Source organism: Falco naumanni, chromosome 12 (genome assembly GCF_017639655.2).
Source record: "Falco naumanni isolate bFalNau1 chromosome 12, bFalNau1.pat, whole genome shotgun sequence".
Classification (NCBI taxonomy): domain Eukaryota; kingdom Metazoa; phylum Chordata; class Aves; order Falconiformes; family Falconidae; genus Falco; species Falco naumanni.
Genome location: NC_054065.1, coordinates 21,794,137 through 21,818,578, shown reverse-complemented (window position 1 = coordinate 21,818,578; position 24,442 = coordinate 21,794,137). Strand labels below are relative to the sequence as shown.

The following is a 24,442-nucleotide window of genomic DNA, read 5'->3' as shown; positions in this document are numbered from 1 at the left end:
GAATTTAGCACGCTGATCACAGCCCTTATTTCTGATCAGGGTGATGATGTTTTCTATTCCTACACTTGGGATAATAATCAGTTTGTGTATACTGTGAGACTAGAAAATGTGTAACATAAAACGTAGTATGACAGCCTCCTTGAAAATTACTTTCTCTTGTTTTAAAAATAAGAAAATTATGCTCTGTAAATATAAACCATAAATGCACACGGAGAACTCAAGAGCCTGTGGTACAGTGTGAGGGGGAGTTAAGCTGAGATTACACAGCCTTGCTTCACTCCTGACCTGAGATATGGCCTTGGTGGTGGCTTCTCCTGGAGAGTGGTACAACTCTGAAACTCAAAACATGCCACGTTTCAGCGAGGCTGGCAGGTTAAGAGTTACCATCCCAGTGTCACCTGTGGAAGAGAGGCAGCTTGCTCAAGGGCAAGCTCTGTGTCATGTCTCTTTCCTCATCTCAGAACAGCGGGTCAAGGAGAAAACTCTTTTACAGTGCCCCTTAGGAGGCAGCAAGGAGACATCACCCCAAGGATTTAAGTTTAGCCCAAAGTGATGTTAAAACATGGAAGAGGTAGAGATGGCAAAGCATGATAGTTAAACTGTCAATATTTTATTGATCACTTAAAAGCATGTAACCACATCGATGTACAGTCTGTGCTCTGCCTCACTTAAGCTACAGCTGAACTCTTCAAACCTGCCTCTCAAATGAAAATTAAATGTTTTGCATTGCCTCAGTGAAGTGGAAACACAGGAGAAGAGGAGAAGGCTTAAATGAAAAGCTGCCTCTAAGACGAAACGGAACATTTTACTTCGGGGAAATGAAGGTTAGAGTTGCAAAGCAGAGGGAGGTGGCTGTTAGATAAAACTGGGCTGGCTTTCAGGCTCAGGAAGTTCATTTTTTTTACTGATGTGAGAAGATGAAGAGAATGGTAGAACTGCTATCCAGGGGGGTGCCTGGGATTAGGTGTTGTAGTCTCACCAGCTGCTTTGAACCAATGGTGAGGGCGTCTGCTAAAGCAGGAGCCAGAACGTGGGGATCCCACCTCCTGGAGAGGGCCGGTGTCTCCAGGCTGGAGCACCACTTGTGCCACCTGCCTGAAGGAAGCTGGGAGACCTCAGTTCCCATCCCTGCTTTTAAAAGCAGGAGGATTTCCTTCAGCCCTTCCCGTTGGACTCATTTCACTCGTTTGGGAACAGGAGAGACCCGCTTTGTAGCCTGAAGACAGGATGCCCTGCTGTGTACATATCTGAAGTGAGGTGGCAGGGGACACTGAGAGCAGTGTGAGCAAAAGGCAGCTTGTAGGCTCTCATCTGATGGTGCAAAGGCGTTCTGAGTTTGCGGTTCCCATTGCTCTGGATAACAGAGGTTGGCATGTAGAAGTTTTCAATATTCACATTTAGCTTTGTCATTTTTTGAATAACATGATCATAAATATTTTTTTTAATGAGTGTTTCAATCTACTTGTGAGGAAACAATACGTTTATGCTGAATTGTCCTAGTTTTCCTCTTCTAGAGCTGTTGTTCTTCAGGAGAAATTCAGGAATGTTTAAGTTAAGTGCGTTTGAAATCACAACTCTCTTGACAAATTGTATTCAGGGTGTCTTATCTGGAACTCATAAGGGTGACCCTTTAGCAGTCATAACAGAAAGGGATATCTTGCACAAGTAGCATTTCAAACTGCTCATAAATTTTTGTGTACCTGACGTCAGACATTGTGATACATCCTGGCCCTGTGATGTCTTGCCATGGAACAGGCTGTTTTACCACATTGAATAATGGCATCTTGCTGTGTGTGCGTGTGTATAAACTGGAAGGCTAATACAACCCTAAGCGTTGCTGCTATGTAAATAATAAATAATGGCATTGGTCATATTCAGAGGACTAAGGAATTGCTGTAAACACTTGGAGATGTGTGAATGAGATACACTGCTAAGACAGAAAGCATCTACCTCTGTCAGTATTTGAATCTGTGTTTGCCACAGGACCTAAGTGCCTGCTTTTACAGAATAAAAATACCTGGAACAAAATCAAGAAGTACAACTCTAAAGGGTTCTCAGTGAAGCTGTTTGGAGGGATCTGTCAGTTCTTGGCTATTTTAATTAGCTCACCTGTGCCTTTACCAGACAGAAGACGGCTAGCAGTTTTGACACTTGACAAGGAAGACAGAGCCGTCACTTATCACCAGCTGCAACTGGACTGTTGCAAACTGGCAGAGAGTATTCCTAGGAACTGCTAGCTTAGGGGAGATCCAAGACAACTCACTACAGTCCGCTGTTTTTTTCCCTTCAAGGTTTTAAGCTCCTGGCTGTTAGTTAGGGCTGAAGAGATTTGACGGGTGCTTTGGGAAATGGTGAGCAATGTACTTTTTATTGCTGATTCTCATTCAGTTATTAACAGTTTGTTTCCTTCCCACATAATGTTATACAAGCAGTGCTTTAGAACAGGGAAAGGACAAACTGGTTGGGTGGCACCGAGCGTTTGGGTGTTCATGGCTGTGCAGCCACACTGGGCTACCTAGTCTGGTAGAATATTTATTCTCTTTTTACACAGAGCTGCAGGTTAGTTTGTGTTTTCTTCAGTTACAGCTGAACTTTAAGCCTGTTAACTCACACATAAAGAAGGGTTCGTGCTATTTCAGGCAATTTATGCAAGGAACTTTCAGCTGAGCTTAATGTAATTCTCAGTTTATAATTTCAAGAGCTGCACAAGCCTTGTATATCAGGGACACTGAGCGTTGTGTTTGTGTGGATGGGTTTGTGAGTGGGCTTTCAAAGGGAACTGAATGACTTATAAGCTCTTGGGACTGATGGTCCCTGATTGATTTGGATGCATTTGGCAATACTTTAGATACCCTTTTGGAAAGTAAAATACTTGTCAATCACTGAAAGTCTAATGACAGAAAGCAGGTGAATGAAAGCAGGGGAAAAAAGTGCATGAAAGAGAAACTGGCTCAGAGGAAATTATCTTAATGGCAAGCTAGTGTCTAAAATGTAATCACTGAAAACTGTACAACTTAACTATTATCTCAACACATCATTGCTTTCCTCAGCTCTACAACCTCTGCATTCATTACAGATCTCAAATGAAATGGTCTCTCTGAGTTAGAGGGGAGAAAAAAGATCCGAAATCCTTGACTCACATGAATTCCCTGATTTCTTTCATGTAACTCTCTCTAAATGGCAGCGAGCCACAGGGAGCCTGGGGAAACAGACTCTGACTCTTGAGAAGGCACATTGTACAGATTATAAGACATTTTGTAATTTAGGTGACAGAGAGGTAAGTTCCTGCTGTGCCTTCGGCTCTCCTTAAAGCAGTTTTCGAGGCAACATTGTCTGCCCAAGAATGAAGGTAGTATGTTGATCTGGAGCAAAAGATGAGTCTACATGAGCTGTTTGTGTGCCTGATTGTGTGTACACAGATACCAAAGCACCCTATGTGCTAAAAACAAAGAGAAAACAAAACAAAACAAAAAAGGCATACACCCCCCCCTCTAAACAAACATGGAAACAGTATTTTATAGGTGTTGCTGCTAGGAACTGCTGACACTGGGCAGGCAGGATGCATAAACATTAGTTTTTTCCTCATTTGCTACAAACAAGAAGTTCCTGCAGAGTATTTCCCATTTGGACGGACATAGTGCTCAGGTGGTATAAAATTCCCCCACTCAGATCTGGCATAATTTCCCCAAAGCCCTTGCCTACACAATTAGGTATTTGCTTGTAACAGCTACTTTTTGTCTCAGAAATAATGAAGTACTAGGAGATCTTCAGCAATATATATTTTAGTGGCTTTTCATTCTACTGTTTTATTCTTTTTATAAGTTAGTGAAGGAGGTTGCTAAATGACCTGTAATGTGCTGTAACTGAGAATGTATATCCAAATTATTGATCAGTGTGGATGGTGTGTTTTTTTCTTTTAGTTCTGTGGTTGTTCTAAGTTTACTAATGACAATGTTTTATAGCCTATTTTGGGAAAGAGACATCTCTTGATGCCTTGAAACTTGTGAGTGAGCCTGCTGTGGATCAGGGAGGTTTTGTCTATTATTTCCACTAATTGCTCTGGACATACTATTCTATCTTATTTTCAGTAGTATTTTTCTAAAACCTTTTCCCTTTTCTGTCAACACTAGCATAGCCTGTAAACATGAATTAGAATGAGGAGTTTGACAGAGGAGTAGTCTTGAGTTGTGCAGGACTTCTAAATAAATAATAGTGACATAATTAAATACTAATATTCAAGTCTGTTTCTAGAATTTGTAATCGGGCAACAAAATACGCTGTCACAAAGAGCTTCAGCACCATTAAAGCCAATAGTCCTCATGACAGTAACAGTTAGCTCAGATGTTGTTCTGTATAGACTAAAAACCTTGTTACCTCGATTCATCTGGATAGTGTGGATGCTCATTAAATTATGCATCAGAGAATCATAGAATGGTTTGGGTAGGAAGGGACCTTAAAGACCATTTAGTTCCAACCTCCCTGCCATGGGCAGGGACACCTTCCACTAGACCAGGTTGCTCAAAGCCCCATCCAACCTGGACTTGAGCACTTCCAGGGATGGGGCATCAACAGCTTCTCTGGGCAGCCAGCTCCAGTGCCTCACCACCCTCACAGTGAAGAATTTCTTCCTTATATCTAATCTAAATCTACCTTTTTCCAGTTTAATTCCATTCCCCCTTGTCCTATCACTACATGCCTATAGAAAGTCCCTCTCCAGCTTTCCTATAGTCCCCTTTAGGCACTGGAAGGCTGCTATAAGGTCTCCTCAGAGCCTTTTCTTCTCCAGGCTGAACCACCCCGACTGTCTCAGCCAGACTCCATAGCAGAGGTGCTCCAGCCCTCTCATCGTCTTTGTGGCCCTCCTGTGGACTCACTTCAGCAGGTCCACATCCTTATGTTGGGCACCCCACAGCTGAACACAGTACTGCAGGTGGGGTCTCGCCAGAGAGGAGTAGAGGGGGAGAATGAATTTGTATTTCTTCCAAACACTTGTATATTAATGATGCAATAGTTGCACAAAGTCTGATTTTGGGGAAGTAAGCAGATACTGCTCTATCTGAAGGGCAAGGTTTTGAGTCCCCACAGGACAAAGACTTCTTGGAGATGCAAAAGGGCTGTGCTGATCTACGTGTTGGCTCTTGGGCTGTGTGTGTTCAGGCATGCCTGAGGTTTGCTGATACCAGCACTCCCTTTAGAGCCCCAGTGCCAGGACCTTCCGAATCTTAGTTTGCTTTGAATTTTCAGATTGTTAATCAAAATCAGAAATGTTTGTGAGTGCCCTGGAGGAATGTAGCATTAACTGGAGAGAAACCTGTTCCTCTTCAGAAGCAGAAACCAAATTCTGCTGTTGCATCCCATAAACCTAGAGAAAACTTAATGACATCTGCAACATTATTGCAGACTTGTGCTTTTTTGTGTGGCTGTAAGTCCCATGAACAGATCATTTGGTGAAACCCACAGTCAAAGCCAAACAGCATGTGACTACAAACTGGAGCATTTGCATCAGCCTTTTAACAGGTATGTGGACTTTGAGGATTGTGCCTTGAAACTTGAACTGCGTAATGGGATCTGTACCCTCACCTGTCATAAATATGACCTGTGTACTTATATACCTTCTCTCACATCTATACCTGTGCATCCGAGGTGCAACTGGGACTAGCATTTAACCCAGGAATTGTCTATGGTAATAGATAATTGGAAGTGAAACCCATTGTAGATTTTGGTGGGAAACTTCATGAGCCTGCACTGTCAATCCTATATTTTGTGAGAAGCTAGGACAAGTAATTCCCTCCTTTCTGTCAAGCCATCCCATGTAACTGCAAAAGACAGTCGCATTTCTCCACCATTTTCCCTGACACCTGCTAATATGCTGCTATAGGGGTTCTTCATCATCATCAGTCAACGCTGATCACATGCAGCTTTCGTTTCTTTAATATCAAGTGTCAAAAGCATTTTTATTATGAAGCCTTCTGTGTCTTTCCTTTTTTTCTCTCTCTTGCTTTCTTCTTTAAAAAAAAAAATAAAAAAAAGAAAGAAAGATTGGATCCAATTTTCGTCGGACTAACATCAGCTTGAAGATATTTTCATCAGTTCTTGGCAGATCCTAGATGGACTGCGTAATAATAAATGCCTTGTTGTGATTGTTTTCCTCACACTTAAGTCCATTTTCTGTGAGCACTGTATGAAGTAATTTTAAGCTTTTAATTGTTTATGGTATCTGGCGCATCCAGACTGTGAATTTTTCTGTATCTGTGAAAGAGAATTATTAAGCACCCGAGAAAAATGCTGCCATGCTACTTGCTGCTAATGCTGAGGATGACCTGCCAAATCTTGCAGTATTTGTGCATGCCATAGAGGTGGAAAGCAGGGAAGCTTGCAGAGCTAATAATAGCAGCAGCTTTGTGGCTAGGAGCCTCAAAATTGTAACTCCATGATGACAGTCTGATTCAAAACATGGTGAAATCCATATTTCCATCTATTCCTCTGAGTCTTGGATCAGTTCTTAGAAATCAAAGTTGAAAAGAAATTTGGGTGTTTTTGCATAAGACCAAAAGATCCTTTCGACTTCAGATGCAGTCCGGTCTTTAATAGCATTTGACAGGATAAGGTTTTCAATATATTCATAATGTGTTTTAAATGAAGCATCCCTTAATCTTTAAGACTGTCTCATGCAGTGTTGGCACAGTAGTTGCATTTACAATCAGACAACAAGACCAAAATACGTTTGCTAGTAAGTTACTTCTGCCTCGCATTTCTGTTGGGTTGCCTTCCTTGGAAGTGTGCGGAGTGTTAAAGAACATGATTTGCTACAGTTCGGCGGGCAGCATCATTCTAGTGTGGTTCATGGACGACCAACAGTTCAGAGACGTGAAACCACCTCAGTGGGCTGTTCGTTACAAGAGTTAACTAGAGACAGTGGACTTCTTAATTGCCCCTGTGCACCAAAACAACATGCCATTTTTAGCTGTTTATTCAAACCTGGGCAAGTTCCAAAGCAATGTCACATCTGTGTAGCTCTACACACTCATGGCTCGTTGGTCCTGTCTCTCCCTGTATGCAAGTCAAGGGCACAATGAGAGTAAACCGTTGTCTGAAATGGGTGAACAACCTGCTCGGATCTTTAAGGCTCAGATTTTCGAGCCTTTATTATGTTGTCTTCTGATGTTTTTCCCTCTGGCACTTCTTCTATCACCCGCATTGGGAATGTTTCCTCAGTAGTAAGTGAGCCTATGTGATTCCTCAGTAGGGAGTTCCAGGCCTATGTGATTATTTAGGGTGTCCTAGGGATGCCTAAGAAGGCAATAAAAACAAAACTTCCCTAGGTGGCAGTTACTACAAATCCGTTTGCAGCTTCCAACTGTGTTGTAACTCCTGAGCAGGATACCAGTTTTGTCTGTCTGGCCATCCTCAGCGGCTTTCTCTCCTGAACATTTGCCTGGTCTGTTGAATCTGTGCAGATTTGTGACACTCAGAACATCCTTTATTAACATTTTTCACATGTCTGATGCACTCAGGTGAAGAACCATGAACTTGTCTTTGGTTTGTATGCGACTCCTGCTGCTGTCATTTGATGCTGTAGTTTTCACATTGAATAAGACACTGTATAATCAATCCCTGCCTACCCCTGTTCGTGTCATGTCTGATGTTAGACGCTGCTGTCATATTCTTCATGCCCCCACCCCTATCTTTGTGTAAAGGAAACAGGCACTTAAATAACTGCATCTATATTTGCATCTGACCAGATGAGATAGTGCTGTTGTTGAGCATGTCAGCCTTCTATCTTGTTGCAAGGCAGTCCAGTTTTAATGGCCAACTGGGCATAGGTTCTCTGAAATGTCTTCATGAAACAAATGGAGTACCCCTGTGGTGATTGCCCTCTTATTACTGCTTAGGAAAAACAACGTGGAGCTATGCTAGATAGTCCTAGAGAAACATCAGCAAGTATGAGATGGTAAGAGCAGTGGGTGGCAGTGAGCCAGTGGAGGGTAACAGCTGGAAGACTCATTGTAGGATTAGTTGTTTTGCTTGACTTTTTAAAAGGAATCTTGCATTTAGCTAAATCAACTACATATTCTAGCTCTGGGCAAGAGTTGAGAATTTAAGCACTGAGCATTGCCTATTAAAGATGCTGGGAGGTAGGTAATAATTCAAACATCTGCAAATATTTAAAATGGGAAAGCTTAGAGTTAAATTGAAAATTGTAAAGATGTGACCTTTGCCTGTTTCATATCAGAAAAACTGTTTAAATCCTTCACAGTAGTAGCTGACTAGATGTAATACTTGTGCAGAACTTTTTAAACATAAGACTCTAGAATCAGTTTTTAAAAGTTAATTTTTAAGTGTCTGAAGGAGCAAGGAACAGAAATGTCATTGTTGTCAAGCAAACTCAGTCTTGAAGCAAAAGTTGCGGGAATCTTTTTATCAAGACGTGATGATGGATTCTTTATTGCTGTCAAACAGGATTTTTTTCTAAAAGATGCAATCTAGTTGTAACAAGGTTCCCTTTAGGGAATGCCCCTTCAGAGCAATCCTATGGCCTGCCTTTTACTGAAGGTCATGTTGCCATCTGTTCTTCTGGTCTTATAGTAAAGAAATTATGGAAGTTTTATTCATGAAAAATGCCCATGTTGCGTTACTTAAATGATGCTCGGGTTTCAGTGCTGAGCACAGGAAAATCCAAGTAACAGTTGCTGGGCACTCCACATTTGACAACCAAATAAGGTATTTCAAGTATTCATTTATGTCCACCTCATTTTTAATACCTTGGGGAGAAATCTTGACCTCAATCTCTAAAAATATGGATTCTACAAATATGGCTTGAAAACTCTTTGAAGGTTAAAAAGAGGTAGAGTCTTTCCCCAAAACTTACTAAAGACTTCACAGCTAGTTAACACTGAGGAAAGGGAAACGTGCTGGGTGTTACCCATCTTTCTTCCTTGGACGTGGCTCATGCACAGGCAGGAACGTGGCCACAGGCTGTGTGCTGTCATAAGTCAGTGGGACATACGGGTGCAGGAGGGCACTGGGATGTGTCAGAGCGTTTCTCCGCTTCTCTCAATGTGTTGACCAAAACTAAAATTGTTACTGAGTCATCATAACTGCATGCCTCAGCTAAATGTTCATACAATTGCAGTAATTGGTGCCTAACAGAGCTATTTTTCAAGGTTTTGGCTAATCTAGGCTGATGCCCCCACAATACTGACATTTCTGGCAGCTTGGGAGGCTTTCCTGTGGAGCTACAAGATTCAGCACCTTTTTAATAAAAATGGAATTATGAAATGAGACTTGAGATTAGATGTTTAAAGAATGCACTTTTGGGCCTTGTGTTTAAATGTTGTGTTATTTCATCTCAGTTCAGGTTCTTTGTCCATATTTTGGTCTTCACGTGCTGTTAAAATGCTCCCATTAGGTTTTTGCTGCGTGCTGAGGTCTTGAAGGGGACGACATTATGGAGAACTACATAGCTTGCAAAGTAGAGGCTCCCTGTGTTTGCATGGCATATAACACGTGGGCTAGGAGACTTTGAAGGGTACAAAGCAGCATCCCTTCCCAGACAAAAATGAATGCTTGGAGAGGTAAAGAGGAACTGCTCTAAAAAGTATCCTTGCCATTAATATTTTTGGGTTTAACTTTGATTAAGATCCTTATTTGTAGCCCTATCAAATTCCACGTGAAAATTGCTGTGTAGGTCCAAACTTCTCTTCCTTTGTAGAACCTGTTTTCTTATCCTTTGTACTTTTACTGCTTGTGGCAGCAGGTGTGCATACATTAGCATAACAACCACATTTTCCTTGGATGCTACTCAAACTGTTTAACCACTTAAAATCTGCTTTTTCCTCAACAATTGTAAGAAAACAGTCCATTTAAAACAGTTATTTGTGCTTTTTACAAGGACTTGCATTTAATCTTAAAAAAGACAGGGAAACAAATCCAAAATGCTGTTATGTAAAGTCTTTTCAATTACTGCTGAGCTTCGCATAGTTGTAACACTTTTGCTTAATACATAAATATGGAGCTGTCTTGAGAAAACGTGGCACTGGGGAGCTTGCAAAAAAGGAGACCAGTGACAGCTTCTCCTAGGCTTCCCAAAGACAAGTTGCTCTCAGACAGGCATTTATCCAGTGCCTTAGGAGTTAGTTAGAAGAAGCCAGGCCAACAGTTGGAGGCTGTGTCCCCTGGCAAATGCGCGTAGGTTTGATTTGCCCCGCATGGGTGCAGCTGTCACATAAATCTATACGTATAAAAGATGTCAAGCAGGATGGGAGACCTGAGGATTGCATTTCTGCACTCAGGCAGCTGATTGCTGCTGTGGCGTACTTGCCTTGTAGCTGGTGTAAGGCCTCATGCGGAAAATGGGAGTTAGGGGTCTCATTAGCATGGTAGCAGTTACCCATGGCAAAGGCAGTATTTATGTAATTGCTCCCTCCGCACATGTTCCTGTCCTGTTGCAGTCTGACCTCCTGAAGGCAAAGGAGGGAGGGTATGTTCAGGGCCCTGAGGCTGACCATCACACAGCGAGAAAGCTCCTCCACAGCCCAGCGTGCTCGGCATCAGCGGGGCTCATCTAGGCAGTGCGACGGAAGGCAGCAGGGTCTGTGGGGAGATAAGCACTTCCAACAACTTGTCTCTCAGCGTTCACCTTTTTGCATTTGCTAGTAAATTTGCTTTTAGGTACTCCAGCATGGAGACCATGCTACCAGCTGCGTGAGATGCAGTGGCTAGTATAAATATGGGTAGGCTAGGCTGTTAATAAGGTTTTGCTTGAGATTTGCTCCATTGCCCTCTCATCTGTGTATGGTGCTGTAACAGGGCAGCTTCTGTCAAATATCTTACCCATTTATGTTACAAAAGCCAGTCATTAAATAGTGACAGGTACTCCAGTGCTTAGCAGACAAGGTGCTGAGTGGGCTGTGTGGAGCAGGGGCTGGCACAGACAAGGACTCTGCGAAGCAGCCTGGCCTCTAGCCCTTTCAAGCACCCAAGTGTTTTCCCTGATGGGTGACCATTGCACTACCCAGTCGTACGCTCTTTCTGAGCTTTCAAGGAAAACACGCGGCCCAGATCCATAGGTCAGACTGAGACTGCTCACGTACAACGCCATGCTCACGTACAAAGTGACATCAGCCCGGTTGACTGCACGGCTATCTGGCACAGCGCCGTGCGGGACGTCGATACAAATGCCAGGAGAAGGGAGGGCTTGGAGACATAGAATTTTGCAGAGACAAATTGACCTGGCTTGGTTTGCCGGGGCTTTGTGCCACCAGAGCCAGCCTCAGCCCACTGCTGGAGTGAGCCCCTGAGACCTGGCCTGGCATCACTGGGCTTCAGCAGAGCGCGCAGGGCACCTGCCCTAACGCCGGGCTGACACCCTTCCTTCAGCTGAAGCGGGGGCTGCCCGTGTGCGGGAAGCTGTTAGCCTGGAGCATTGTATTGATTCTCCCTTCCCAGCGAGTAACTGATTTTCTTCCACATCTAAGGATTACACTGCTTTGTCAGCTTTCTACTGAGCTCGCTGCAGACTGGGTTTCCTGGGGAGACAAAAAAATACTGTCAAGTACCCTGTTTTCTTATTCTTATCTCACATTTAGTTTCCTAATTGCAGCTTGGAAATAAAATATCCTTCCTGCTAATTTTATTCTTTTGTATTTGGGAAATGCTGCCAAGTCTGACAACTTCTTCCTTCCAAACACACAGCGTTAAGATGTTTTTTCCCCTGCTTCACAATGACAAAACTGTCAAGAAGCACTGGAGTCTGGAGAAACATGCATTTTGTGTGTGCCAGTGAAGCAGTGTTATTATGTTTAGTTTAATTTAAATCTGTCTGCAACAGAGGGATGGGTTTATTTACACATTTCCTAATAATGATTTGAATCTGAAAGTTATTTCTGCAGTGGAGTGTAAGGACTTTGAGTGGATTTTCCCAAAAGCAGCTAAAGAGATTAGGCATCAGTGTTGAGTAGAAGCTGGGGGCTACATCTTTTATACTTCAGTTTAGGGGACCTCCCATTTTCAAACCAGACTAATTGCTAGTTCTTCTTTTATACCACACTGGAGGGGTTTTTTTTGCTTGGAAAATACCAATACCAGTGTAAAACAGATGGACTTTTTGAAGAGAATGTGTGGCTGTCAAGTCTAGGGAAGAAACCTTGCCTGGCTGCACTTCAGGGTTGTGTGGGGGCACTGGGAAGCTTTCATCAATACCATGAGACCCTTGGGCTGCTCCCACAGAGATTGCTTAGCCTACAGGCTCAGGAGGATATAATTCGGAGGCTAGATGGAAAATTGATGTTTCTTTGTGCAAAAATGTCCCCTTTCCTATAGAAGTAAATCAAGACATGAAGCTCTTCCAGCTTCTGTAGTACAGAAGCCATGAACAGCTTCCCCATGTCTCGCAGAGCCCATTCCCTACTGTCCTTGTACCCTTGACTGTGGGACTGACTGGAGCTTTGCCTCATCCCTGAAGTGCAGGTTACCTCTGGAAGAAGGTGTGGGAAGGAAGGGAGGGCAAAAAGCACTTTGGAAACTGCTGTTGGTGAGTCCAGGGTAGTCTCTGCTGTACCCATTAGTGGCTGAGCTGCACTGAAATAATACCAGACCTCTTGCACGGCATGTAGCGAGTGAGCTCTGGGATGAGACTGATGTAAGACACAGGCAATGGCTCTTTGTAGTACTAGAGATTTGGTGCTAAACTACAGAGCCAGGAAAACAAATATAAGAAGTTACTTTTACCACAAAGTAGAACAAGTAACTTCCTGGGATCATTATATTTACAATGACGCTGCCTTGCTGACCTCTCAGAACTGGAGAAATCCTTTTCTTTTTTTTCCCTTTCTTTCTGGTGTTTTTAAGACAGATGGTATATGCTCTTAAATAATGAAATAAGCCACGTTCCACACAAGACACTTGAAAGGGTTGCTATAAATGTGCACAGGTTGTGTGTTTGTCAGTTAAAATAAATTTGTTCAAATAATTCTTTCTCTGCAACTTTTTACCCTTAACAAATGCACAGTTAATCACAGTGACATCTCTTTCTCCCCATAGATTGTGTTCCGAAAAATCAGCGACGTCAAACGTGAAGAAGAGGAGAGAATGAAGAGGAAAAACGAAGCCCCTCTGATCTTACCCCCGGACCACCCAGTCCGCCGGCTGTTCCAGAGGTTCAGGCAGCAGAAGGAGGCGCGGCTGGCGGCAGAGAGGGGCAGAGATCCCGATGACCTGGATGTGGAGAAGGGCAATGTTTTGGGGGAGCACTCCTCCACCCGCGCGGTGGTCAAAGCCAGCATTGTGACAGTACGGGAGAGTCCGGCGACCCCTGTCTCGTACCAGTCTGCTTCAACGTCAGGGGCCTCTGACCAGGCAAAGCTGCAGGCCCCGACATCGGAGTATGCTGGATGCAAAGTGTCGGGGGACTACCCTCGACGCAAAGGCTGGGCCAAATTCAAAGACGCCTGTGGGAAAGGTGAAGACTGGAACAAGGTCTCTAAAGCAGAGTCCATGGAGACTTTACCAGAGAGAACTAAAGCTTCGGGAGAAGCTACTCTGAAGAAGACAGACTCTTGTGATAGCGGCATTACAAAAAGTGACTTGCGCTTGGATAACGTTGGGGAGACAAGAAGCCCGCAGGACCGCAGCCCGGTCCTCACCGAGGTCAAGCATTCCTTTTATCCCATCCCAGAACAGACTCTTCAGGCCACCATGCTAGAAGTGAAACACGAGTTGAAAGAGGACATCAAGGCTTTAAACACAAAAATGACCAATATAGAAAAACAGCTCGCTGAGATACTTAGGATATTAACCTCAAGAAGAAGTTCCCAGTCACCACAGGAATTGTTTGAAATATCAAGGCCCCAGTCTCCAGAATCAGAAAAAGATATGTTTGGAGCTAGCTGAGGTGTTTATTTTTAAAAACAAACGAACAAACAAACTGACAAACAAAGAAACAGCCCCCACCCCCAGCATTTTAAATTTAATCTTTCTTGAAAACGAGTGAGGGACCAGTTCACTAAGCATGTTCCCTGTGTCTAAAAAGGTACGGTAACAGGAATTGCAACCTCATGTCAAGATGGCAGCTGAGTCAGCAAGGGTACAGTTTCTAAAGTTTTTCTTTCCCCCGTTGCTGCCCATTCTCCCCCTCCCCTCCTCCCCCACTTCCCCTCTCTCCCTTGTGATGTTAGAATAAAAATTCTGACAGCAGCAGCCATCCCCGTGAGCCCCAGGTGACCTTGGAGGTTTTTGGAGCATGCCTTACGTCGTTAGCTTGGGTTTTGCCTATATGAATAAGCACTTGCCAGGGTGCTTGTGTTTTCAGCGTTTGGTGGGTTGTTTTTTGTTTTTTTTTTAGCTGCTGCTGTCACTGTCTCAGTCACCTGTACAGCATGTTAAATGTCACAGTATATTTTCATATGTCTGTAATAATGCAAAAAGCAGTAGGAGATGTATTTAATTTCAGTAGAATGTGTGCTACTTGGTACTGGAGGTTTTTTTTGGGTAGTCAAAGAAAGGGCTAAAAAGATGAAAAAGGTTGTACTTTGCAACTGCCAACTGGCATATTGCTAAATCAATTGTGTTTAACGCCATCCTCAACAATAGCCACGGTATTTCAGGTTTATTAATAAACAGGATATTCCCCGTTCTCATTCACTGAGTCAAGGATGCTGATTTTAAAAAACTTACCTCCTCTCTCAGATGTCTTTGAATATTTATTACTTTTGTTTTCAACCCCAGCCACTGGAGGACAGAGGGCTGGGTGTGCAGCATAGCCCACTGCACAACATATTGTGAACATCAATAACAGGTCCTGCAGATTTGCCTTCCCATGAAAATATACTGTGGCATTTATGTCCTGGTTTTGCTACAAATCTGCTCTTTTAATTCTTGTTAAATTCTTATTCAGAAGTTTCTGTTTTGATAATGTTCATTGTAGCCAAAGGCTTTCACAGAACTTTGAAAGATTATAGATTGTGGCATTTTCCTCTACATCCAGATGTATTGCTCCTGATCTAATCTAGCTGGTAAGCAAATGGATAGTAGAGGTAGAAATACAGTGCTTACTGTATACAAGTGCTATTGTAGCAAGGAAACAAAAAGAACTGCTTCTTAAAGAAGGAGATGTTTCCAAAACTTATATTTTCATAACTTTTTTTGGAGGAAGATTGAAGCACTTTACCAAAACTACTTTTCATTATTTGTTAGATAGGGTAGCATAGCTGGTGTCATGGCTTGGGTTATCACCTTGGGATGCAGGTGTATATTCACAGTATATTCTCTCCACTGATCTGGTATGTTCACTATCTAACATTAGGTTAGAGCTCAGCCACATGGTGCAACACTTTTTGGTTTTCATTTTTTTAATGGCGATAGGTCTATAACAGTGTGGGAGTAGTTAAGTCTCACTCTTTTTCCACGGTACTAATTCATTTACAAAAATCACATGATTTTTTGGGGGAAGATTTTTGTTCACATTAAGTAAGGAAGAGACAAGGAAAACAACCCATTTGAAAGGATTTCTGCTGGCCTGATGATTGCACGGTGCCATGCGGAACTGTGTCGGGCATTCCAGGGGAAGTGTGAGTCCACTGATGAACTGGCACAGTGGTGGGGCCGTGCAGTGCAAAGCTCAGGTCTTGAAGTCAGTGTATTTATTTGTATCTGTTCCTGCGGTATCTGCCCTTGCTCTCAAAGATGCTGACTATTCCGAGCGCAGCACCACCACTTCCAGGTCTAGAGGCAGCTGGTTTAGGATTGGATTTCAAGGGGCTTTCTCACACGCTGGACCGATATGGAAGTGCCCACAGATTGTGAGCTCTTGCCTAAGGACTGAAATATTCCTGAGAAACAGCTATTGGGATCAAATCTGTAAGTTACCTTTTCTCTCCCACAAAAGGCAAGAGAGCGGTGACTTGCTCTGAAACTGAGGCACCATTTCCTTAATTTCTGGTTCCACATTTAGGTTTTTCCAGTGGTAACTGGTGTCTTTTACAGTTACGCACTGCCGACGTACAGTACTGAGGAAGGCTCTCTTTGACCAAAGTCACGCTGTGTGTTTGGTGCTTTAATGAGTATAAGTGGCAACAGTTACCTGTAGTAGCTATGGCATAATTGCCCTAAGAAATCCATATAACGATGATTTCAGTTAGAAACTGTTGAAGGATTTTTTTTCTTTCTAGCTTCCTCAGTGAGCACATTAATTGGATAATGAAATTATGCCTACGTAAACCACAGGTGTACTGATATACAAGGATTTATAATCGATGCCCAAAAGTTCCAGCAAGTTTTGGGAGGTTGGCATGGAGACAGTTGCCTAATCCAGGTAAATTCCTCATCAGCATTATGTTCCTGACACTAGGTTTTCTTTGTAAAATTTTTGAAAAGCTGAAAGTCTTGCTGAATTTAGCAAGCACTTTGTGAAAGTGTCACCCATTTGCCTGCAGTTGGATAAATGTAGACATTAGCTTATCCCAGGTGGATGAGGGAGGAAATATTTATAACCTCCAAAGTATGTGCCTAGTATCTCCATAATTCCAGTGCGGACATACAATTAAATGTGAAGTTGCAGGTTGCCTGGCCCTTTGCTGCTGCTACTGAGTTGATGTTTCTCAGTGGTATTTTTATGTACCCTCAGGGATATGTTAAAGGTTATTCTGGTGTTGCAGACTGCCCAGGTCTGGAGTCATGGCAGGGTCAGCCCTAGAAGCCCCATAATTAGTCACAGCTGTGAATAAAGGAGGACAAGTCCCCATTCACTGGGGGTACTGGTCGTGTAGCCCAGTGTTTGGTACGGTGCTGCACTCCTGCACACCCTGCGTGGCAACAGGTGGGTGCAGCACAACGTCTTTTTTAAAGGCTTTTTTGAGGCTGTTATAATGGCCTGTAAAGCCGTTTATAATCCATTTGTAAAGCCTTCAGAGATAGTAATACACTCCTGAATTATGCTTAAAATTTAATGTCTTTGAAGATTATGGCCAAATTTGGTGGTGTTATGGGTCCTGAAACTCCAGAGAAACTCTGCTCCTTACCAATGACACCTTCAGGGCGTTTGCTCCAGGTCAGCACTGACAGCGGTCAATGTCACTGAGATTTGCACAGCTGTAACTGAGATCAGACCCATTTTATTATGATTTTATGAACTGGCCGGAACTACAACTAGTTGTCACCCCTCAGTAGCCTGTATATGTTGTAAGAGAATTTGAAAAAATTATATGCTGTAGGATGAGCTTTGGTCTTTGGATTCCTGGGCTACCAAGTGGTTAAAATGAGCAGAACCTTGCCCTCTGTGGGACTAGTCACTCCTTTGAACCTCGGACTAATTGGGACCTGTGCTGTAGCGCCCAGGCTCTGCTGATGCAGCGCTTCTCCTTTAGAGGGTGGTTGAAAGCACCTGTGTTACAAATCTGTCTTTCTCTATTGAACCTTATGCTTAGCTGCCTGCGGCTGGACAGCACACGCACCCACTGTAATTGTGACTTGTTCCTTCATTTTATTTGTCAGCTTTTCCTTTTGTTTCTCTCTTAATGTTGGCCAAGCCTTTTCACTTAAATTATTTTCTAGCTTAGAAATGAATGATCTCTGAACATAGGACTCTGCCCCTTAACAACTAAATGCTTGTACATACTATGAGAAATAAGAAAAAACAAAAAGCCTCAGTTTTAACTGTGTTCTGGCATAGTGCTCTGCCATTTAACAACCTGCTAAATAACCTGCATTAATCTAAAAGACACGGTGTGTTCCATTTTTACTATACAATGGAATAAGGTTTCAATCCAAAGAAGGTGGTTGAGAAGAAGGAGCCTGGGTTATGGTTTTGTAAAATGGGAACTTTTAAAAAGTTCATGTTAGAACGAATATCAAGATGCAGGACAGGATTAAAAAAGCAAAACCCAACCCTCACCCCTGCTGTGTTCAGATACATTTACTTCTGTCTGGTATTACATGTATACTTCTAAACCCACCATTCTTGCTTTAAATCTCTTTCACAGCGTTGCCCTGAATCCCAGCGAACACCCTGTTTAACAGCTTTGAAGGTGATGTTCTGTTTCTACAGTACTTCCCTTTAATGAACTGAACAAGATATTTACTGTGAATATCTGGTGATATATTTTCAATCACTCTTAACCAGTCTGTGAAAGAATTTAATACATTCGTCTTTGCTATATAAACAGGGTGTATGATTACACTTGTGCAGATGCGTGTACATACACACACATATATATAATATCTATGTATAGATAAGTCTATGGATTGCGTTTCTGTTAAGTAAAAGCGCATCCCTCATTTAACAATTCCGGTTCAAGAAGGGAGCTTTAAATCTTCCCAGTAGACATCCACAGAATGTCCTAGCTAGTATCATGTCTGTTAACTGTTGAACTTTTAAGGCCATGATTTTTGGTTTCTCTAGTTGGCCTCAACTTTATACTGTTAGTCTGGCAAATATTGTGACTGAGAGAAGATCTGGCAAGCATTGTGATAGCCAGGAAGCAGAAATACACGTGACATTGGAAGAATGCTGTATCGTAGTCGGTGGGAATAAACTAGTATTTGTTGCTCACAGTATCTCTGAAGCTAGGCTACCCTGGTAGTGCTTCTTGTGGCTTCTCCTGCAAGAGGGATGGTGGAATAAATGGATTTCTTTTTTCTGGTGCCAGAGGCTGTCTCAAAGATGCTGAGCCTATCCTTCTTCTCATGGGCAGCATAACACATGGTTGCTGCACCTCTGCTTTCTTGTCCTGGTGTTAGGTGGTGAAAAGCATCTTCTACTGAATTTTTCATTTCCATGTAGTCTCCTGTGAGTCTATTGGCAATAACAGTCTGTGTTTCAGCTGCACTTCCAATTTATTAAGACAAACCTTTTCGAGAGCGTCCCGTGCAGGGGAAGCTCCAGAAATTTGAAGTGAGGCACAGTAGGATACTGTATCCTCCTTGTTGTGGCAAGCATTGATTCCATTAAATAAAAATAAAGCTTTTTGCAATAAGATATACCCAACATTTAGCCTTAAGACCCCTTCATAAGTGATATAATTCAAACTGTGATTCCATTCTCCTTCCTTCTTAATGTTCTGTAGTATTTACAGTGTTGCCTAAAGATGAAGCACTTTGATTAGCTTTCTAAATCTAATGGAGATCACTTGCTGGTAATCACATTTCTTTCTCCACTTAATGCCTTCTTATTAGGGTAATGAATTACTCCAGTAACCCTCTCCCCTCAGAAAACAGAGAGACGTAACTATCATCTAAGCACTTTTGTGTATCAGGGAGCTAACCTGTCATCTCACAAAAGTGTTTGTTTCAAAGATTATTTTTTTTCCAGTGTGACAAAGCTAATGTGAATTTACCTTCAAGTGTAATTCGTCAAGCTGATTGTTGAGTGTTGTGTAAACATATTCGATGTGTAATCCCAGAACATCTCTGTAACTGGATCTAAATGCCTAAGGTTATCGAAACAGTTTGGGGTTTCCACTAACTGTTCTGAAAGGCTCACGGGTTTTTTCTTCTTCCCACTGAATCTGTGACCACTAACATAGAAAAAGAATAATTTTAGCTGTAGATGAAAGAAGTTCAATAATCTTGTATCAGGATGAACTGCTATATAAAGAAATACCAAGTTTTCTAATGAATGTGTTATATTATTGTACCTACATACAATCAATATTTGTACATCTGTTGGAGACCTGTCTGCGTTTCAGTATTTAGCCACTACTGCATGGACACTTTATTGATATGCAGTTAATGCAGTTGCTTTGGCGCTTTTCAATGTACTTCACTTGTTTTTATCCTTTCAGAAATCCACCACATACTCTTGGTTCTTTTTCTTTGCATTTGTCACTTTGTTCAATGAAGCATGACTAGAAAAAGAGAACGAGTAGATACTATTTTTGTGGTCAGCAAAGCAGCTGCCAGTAGATAGACAGTGTGTGTATGTATGTATTTATATGCACTGTCTGGGAATGTTTCAGTTACAAATGCAGCCACCTACATTAACGATAGCCCTATTCAACATTTTTAAACAAGCACAAATAATATTTGTAAAAAAAAAAAAGTTTAATTTTATTTATTATAGTAATAAACTATTTTATACATTACAGTTGCTTTGGTGTGCTTTTCTATGTGCTGAATATGTGCTGATAAGATCAGCAAGGGGGGAGTAAGTTACTGTGTAGAACTTCTGGCTAGCCATTTTGTTGCTGTTGGTTTGTGTCATCTTGAGTGTTATCAGTAGAGAAGTTTGATATTGCTATTTTGGTTGTAAATAATTCAGGTTGTTTCCTCAGATTTCTGTCGCTGTGTATCAGTACAATCGGGATTTACACTGCCAGGGTCACTGTAAACTGAACTCGGGTGTTCTGTGAAGCGAATATCCTGGCACCCCGGCGGTGTCCCACACTGTGGACTCCAGTGTCTTCTCTGGGCCAGGTGTCTGCTGAGCAGGAACGAGATCACCAGAGGTCTGGCTGCGACCTGTCTCAAATGATGGTTTGATAGCCTGAGGGTACCCGTGTCTGTAGTCCGTCTGTGTTCACTACTGCGGTCTCTGAGAACTATTACGAAACTTGTGGAAACCAGAGTGCTAGACATCAAAGAGGCTTCTGCTGTCCGTCATCTGCTGCAGAAGGAGGTGACCTTACCACGGACTTACGTGAAGACGACAGCAACAGGAATGATGCCCCTAGTAGCGTGTCACCTGCCAGCGACACTGGCAGCAATGATTATTATTTTGTTGGCTACCTCAGCAAAGAAATCGACAACCGAAGGTGGCAGGAACCAGAGATCCTTTCAGGTGGGGACGAGCACACATGACAGGATCACACGCAGCAGCCATTCCTGCAGGCCAGCAGCCGCTCTGGACATGTACATAAAGTTTTAGTCTTTAGGATGTCAGCCTGGACCCAGTGAGCTTTGTGCCCATTTTTGTGGTACATTCTCCATCCTCTTGCTTGAGGGTCTGGTGAATGCGTCTGTCACCTGTATTAAGACACTTAATGGGATTGTGAATCTCGTTTTCAAAAGAACAGCAATAAAGAATAAGCTTTCAGACTGCAGAGCTGAGGCTAAACTGTACTGAGAGCAGCCAAGGAGCACAATGAGGAGCTATTTTTAACACGGTTTGTGCATCCACTGTAGTATGTGGTGTGACAGGATCTCCAGTCGCTAGCATTGTTTCACTGGCCAGGATGAAAATCCAGCTTTCTTTTGCCTAATGTTATACCGTGTATTCCCTGTGCTTACTGGAGAAGGTAAAATTACCAGAGTGAAGGCATGTACTTTTGGGGGTTTATTTTGAGGTCTCTAGAGGCTGTTCTCATGTTCTGAATTCTTTATTTTCTTTGCTCAGGCTTTTCCTTCATCCCTAGCAGCCTCCCTGGCTGTGCTGCAAGCTTCCATTAGTGCAGAGAGGGACAGCATTGCCCACACAGTGTTCTGCATCCCAGCTCCCCTCCCCTCCTCAGCCCCTCAGAATTTCAAGCTCAAGGTTTGTAACTACACTCTTTCCCCAGATTTGTGTGCCAGATACCGAAGGCTTGTGTTCCACGTGCTGGCCCACCAGCCCGGACTCAGATGAGCAGCGTCAGCCCCATCAGCAAAGAGCAGCCCCGACCCACCTGTGCCAGCCCCTGCTCTTATTGACGGCACCTGGGAGTGTGTTCAGAGCAGGGACAAAAGGTTTCCAGGCCATGTGGTGTGTGCTGTGGCTTCTGACTTTTCTCATCGATAACTGCAGGTATTGCTTCTGTTTTGTTCTGAGTTAGCGTGTGCAGAGCAGCACCTACGCGATGCCTGGAGGTGTGCTTCGGGCTGCAGCTTGCGTAGTGCCCCGCACAGGGAAGGGCTTGGGGCTGTGAAGGAGCCCCTCGCTGGCAGCACCGCCTGGCAGAGGGCCCGCACCTGTGGAGCCTTCCTCGCCTCTTTGCTGCTCTGTGTGTGGCAGCTCTTGGGGACCCATCCCCAGGGGTGCAGGGGCTTTACCTGGCCAGGTCTGTGGCCCTGGGACACTTGATTGGAGGGGCGGCAGCAACGACTCCTGGGGCGGTCCATGGTGTGTCGGCTCATGGCAAGGTGAGTGTTGCATTTTGCAATTTGAATTTTGTGTTTGGTAATGAAGTTTCTTTAATTACTCTGTGGTGCATTTTAGTGTTTCTGTTGAGGTCAGAAGCACTCGGGCTCAGGGGTAAACACAACCCGCATAAACCAGCTCTTCTGTGCAATAGCAATGTCTTATTTGCTGCCTCCTCCACCACTGAAGGAACATCAGAGCTGTTTCTGTTCAGTGTGTGGCAGCAACACGTCTGCCTGGTGTGGGAGGGTGCTCGGCACAGCCCACCAAAACTCGGGGGGCCCCTCGCTTGGCAAGAGAAGGCTGCTGAGCTCCAGCCTGCCCGCCCACGGCAGGCGCCGAGACTGGAGGTGGCCTTGGCTGCCGAGTTGCTTTCCGTGCTTGCCTTGTGCCTGACTGAGGTAGGGTTGTTATTACGGCGTATCCAATTGGAAAATGCTGAGAAGGAAGTGGTGTTGCTATGGTATTTATTACTGCCAGTGGTGTGAGGGGTTTAATTGCAACAGGCACATAGCATACAAAGAGTATTAGCAAATACAAACGATTTTCGCCTAGAAGATTGAGTTTTTTGTTCCTCTCACTCTTATTCACCACAGCCTCAGTGTTGGTATGTGGAGGCTGGGGGGGAATAACCTGTCCTATTTTTGACTGAGTAAAAACCTGTGAGAGATCCAAAGCGAGCATTAGAGTAACTGAACTCCCAACATGTCTGTCAGCAGATAGGAGACGCCTGCACACAGCTGTATCTGTAAAAGACCTGCTCAGACCTTGTCTTTTTGTTTGTTTTTTCCTTTCCCCCCTTTCTAATTAAGTGCAAGCCCCCATGTAGCACAGCCAAGTTCAAATTTTAGCTTCCCCATGGCACAGGTGTAGGTTTAAAACAAACTTAACTTCGGCAGGTTCATCTACTATGATGGACTCTCAAGCTTTTCCCTAAAATTCCCACCTGGTACTGATGGAGGCAGGAGTGCGTGAGCAACCTCCAAAAGCTTGCTTTTGAAATTACTTCTGTTGCTCTACGCAGTGATTTATTTTTGTTGGGTTTTTTTGTTTGGTTGATCGGACTGTTTGGTTTTTTTTAAAGCTTTGCTCACTTGTAGAGTTCTCCTTGTTTGGTTTTTTTAAAGCTTTGCTCACTTGTAGAGTTCTCCTTGTTTGGTTTTTTTAAAGCTTTGCTCACTTGTAGAGTTCTCCTTGAACATGTTTCTGTTCAGGTAGATGAGGAATGAGGCAAAGGTACGGCTTTGCTGTTAATGCCTGCCTGGGGGGACATGCAGCCCCTGTGAATGTCACCGCAGTTTATCTGTGCAAATCTGAGGGGGACGTGCTTTGGTACAGGTATTTTTCTTCTCCTAGCTGAAATACACGTCTTGGGGAGAAAGAAACTCTGCTGGACTATCAATTACGCGTGTGGATCTCCTATAGAACAGGAGCACTATGGCCTCCTCTTCAGCAGGGGTTACCGCTGCGGGGGGACACTAAGCGGCCGTAGGGCACCGAGCGCGGTATTAAACCTGGGAGCCACTGTGTGCTCAGCAGTAGGGCCCAGACAGCTCAACACGAAATGGTTCCCTGCAGGCGGGGGCTTACAGTGCAGGAAAATACAGATGGCTTTCGAACCTCCCTGGCAATCTCTTTTTAGTGAGTTTTACAGTTAAGCAGAAGGTATTTTAGAGGAACTAACGATAACAGGAAAATTTATTGAACATTCTCAGCTGTGGCGTGAGGATAAGAAGGAGAGCTACGATAATCCCTGTGTAGCCCCAAGTCAAAATAAAGTATTTGTTTTGGTTTTCCTTTGGAATGATAACACTGCACATGCAACCATATTAAACCTGGCTATCGGAAGTGCGGAGACAGAAATATAAACTAAAACAGTTCAGCTGGAAGCTACGCTGAAAAAATGCTTCTTTAAAGAAAATGTGCAGAAACTGTGCATGAACCACTGCATGAAACTACCGTTCTGGCAGCAAGAATTGTAATTAGCTCTATAAAATGGGGGTGGGCATGGCTCGTTTGTGAACTGCAAATAAAGCAGCAGCGGTCAGGTGTGCTTAGAAGCTGCAGGCTGGTTGCTGTGACCTCAGTGGTAGCCCAGGTGTTGGGGGAAGAGTCTAAGGTGGTGGCAGTAAAGGGAAGACGTGTAGAACATAGCCAAAGCACAGCCTTGGATACGTGTCCTGGTGGGTTGAATCTGCTGCATTTCCTTTGCCCAGGAAAATTGGTTATGGAAGAAACCCAGCTGTGTCTCAGGAAAGCATCGAAAGAAAGCTTAGGAAAACAGAGGGTGAGAGCGTGAGTGCAGTCTGCAAACCCACCAAGGGACAGGCAGCAGGAAGGGAGCAGGAGTAGCTAAATGAAGGCGCAATAATGGCACAAAACCAAATGGGACTGACT

At 43.5% G+C, this 24,442-nt stretch overlaps 1 protein-coding gene across 1 annotated transcript in view; it reads left to right on the top strand.

Annotated features, from left to right (window-relative positions):
* The window catches only part of KCNH1 (potassium voltage-gated channel subfamily H member 1), a 187,372-nt gene extending 167,373 nt beyond the window's left edge, over window positions 1-19,999 (top strand). Inside the window, exon 11 of the mRNA XM_040612100.1 lies at window positions 13,042-19,999. Coding sequence (XP_040468034.1) covers window positions 13,042-13,890 — 849 coding nt within the window. The 3' untranslated portion in view covers window positions 13,891-19,999. The remainder of the gene's footprint in view (window positions 1-13,041) is intronic.
* The last annotated feature ends 4,443 nt before the right edge of the window (window positions 20,000-24,442 follow it).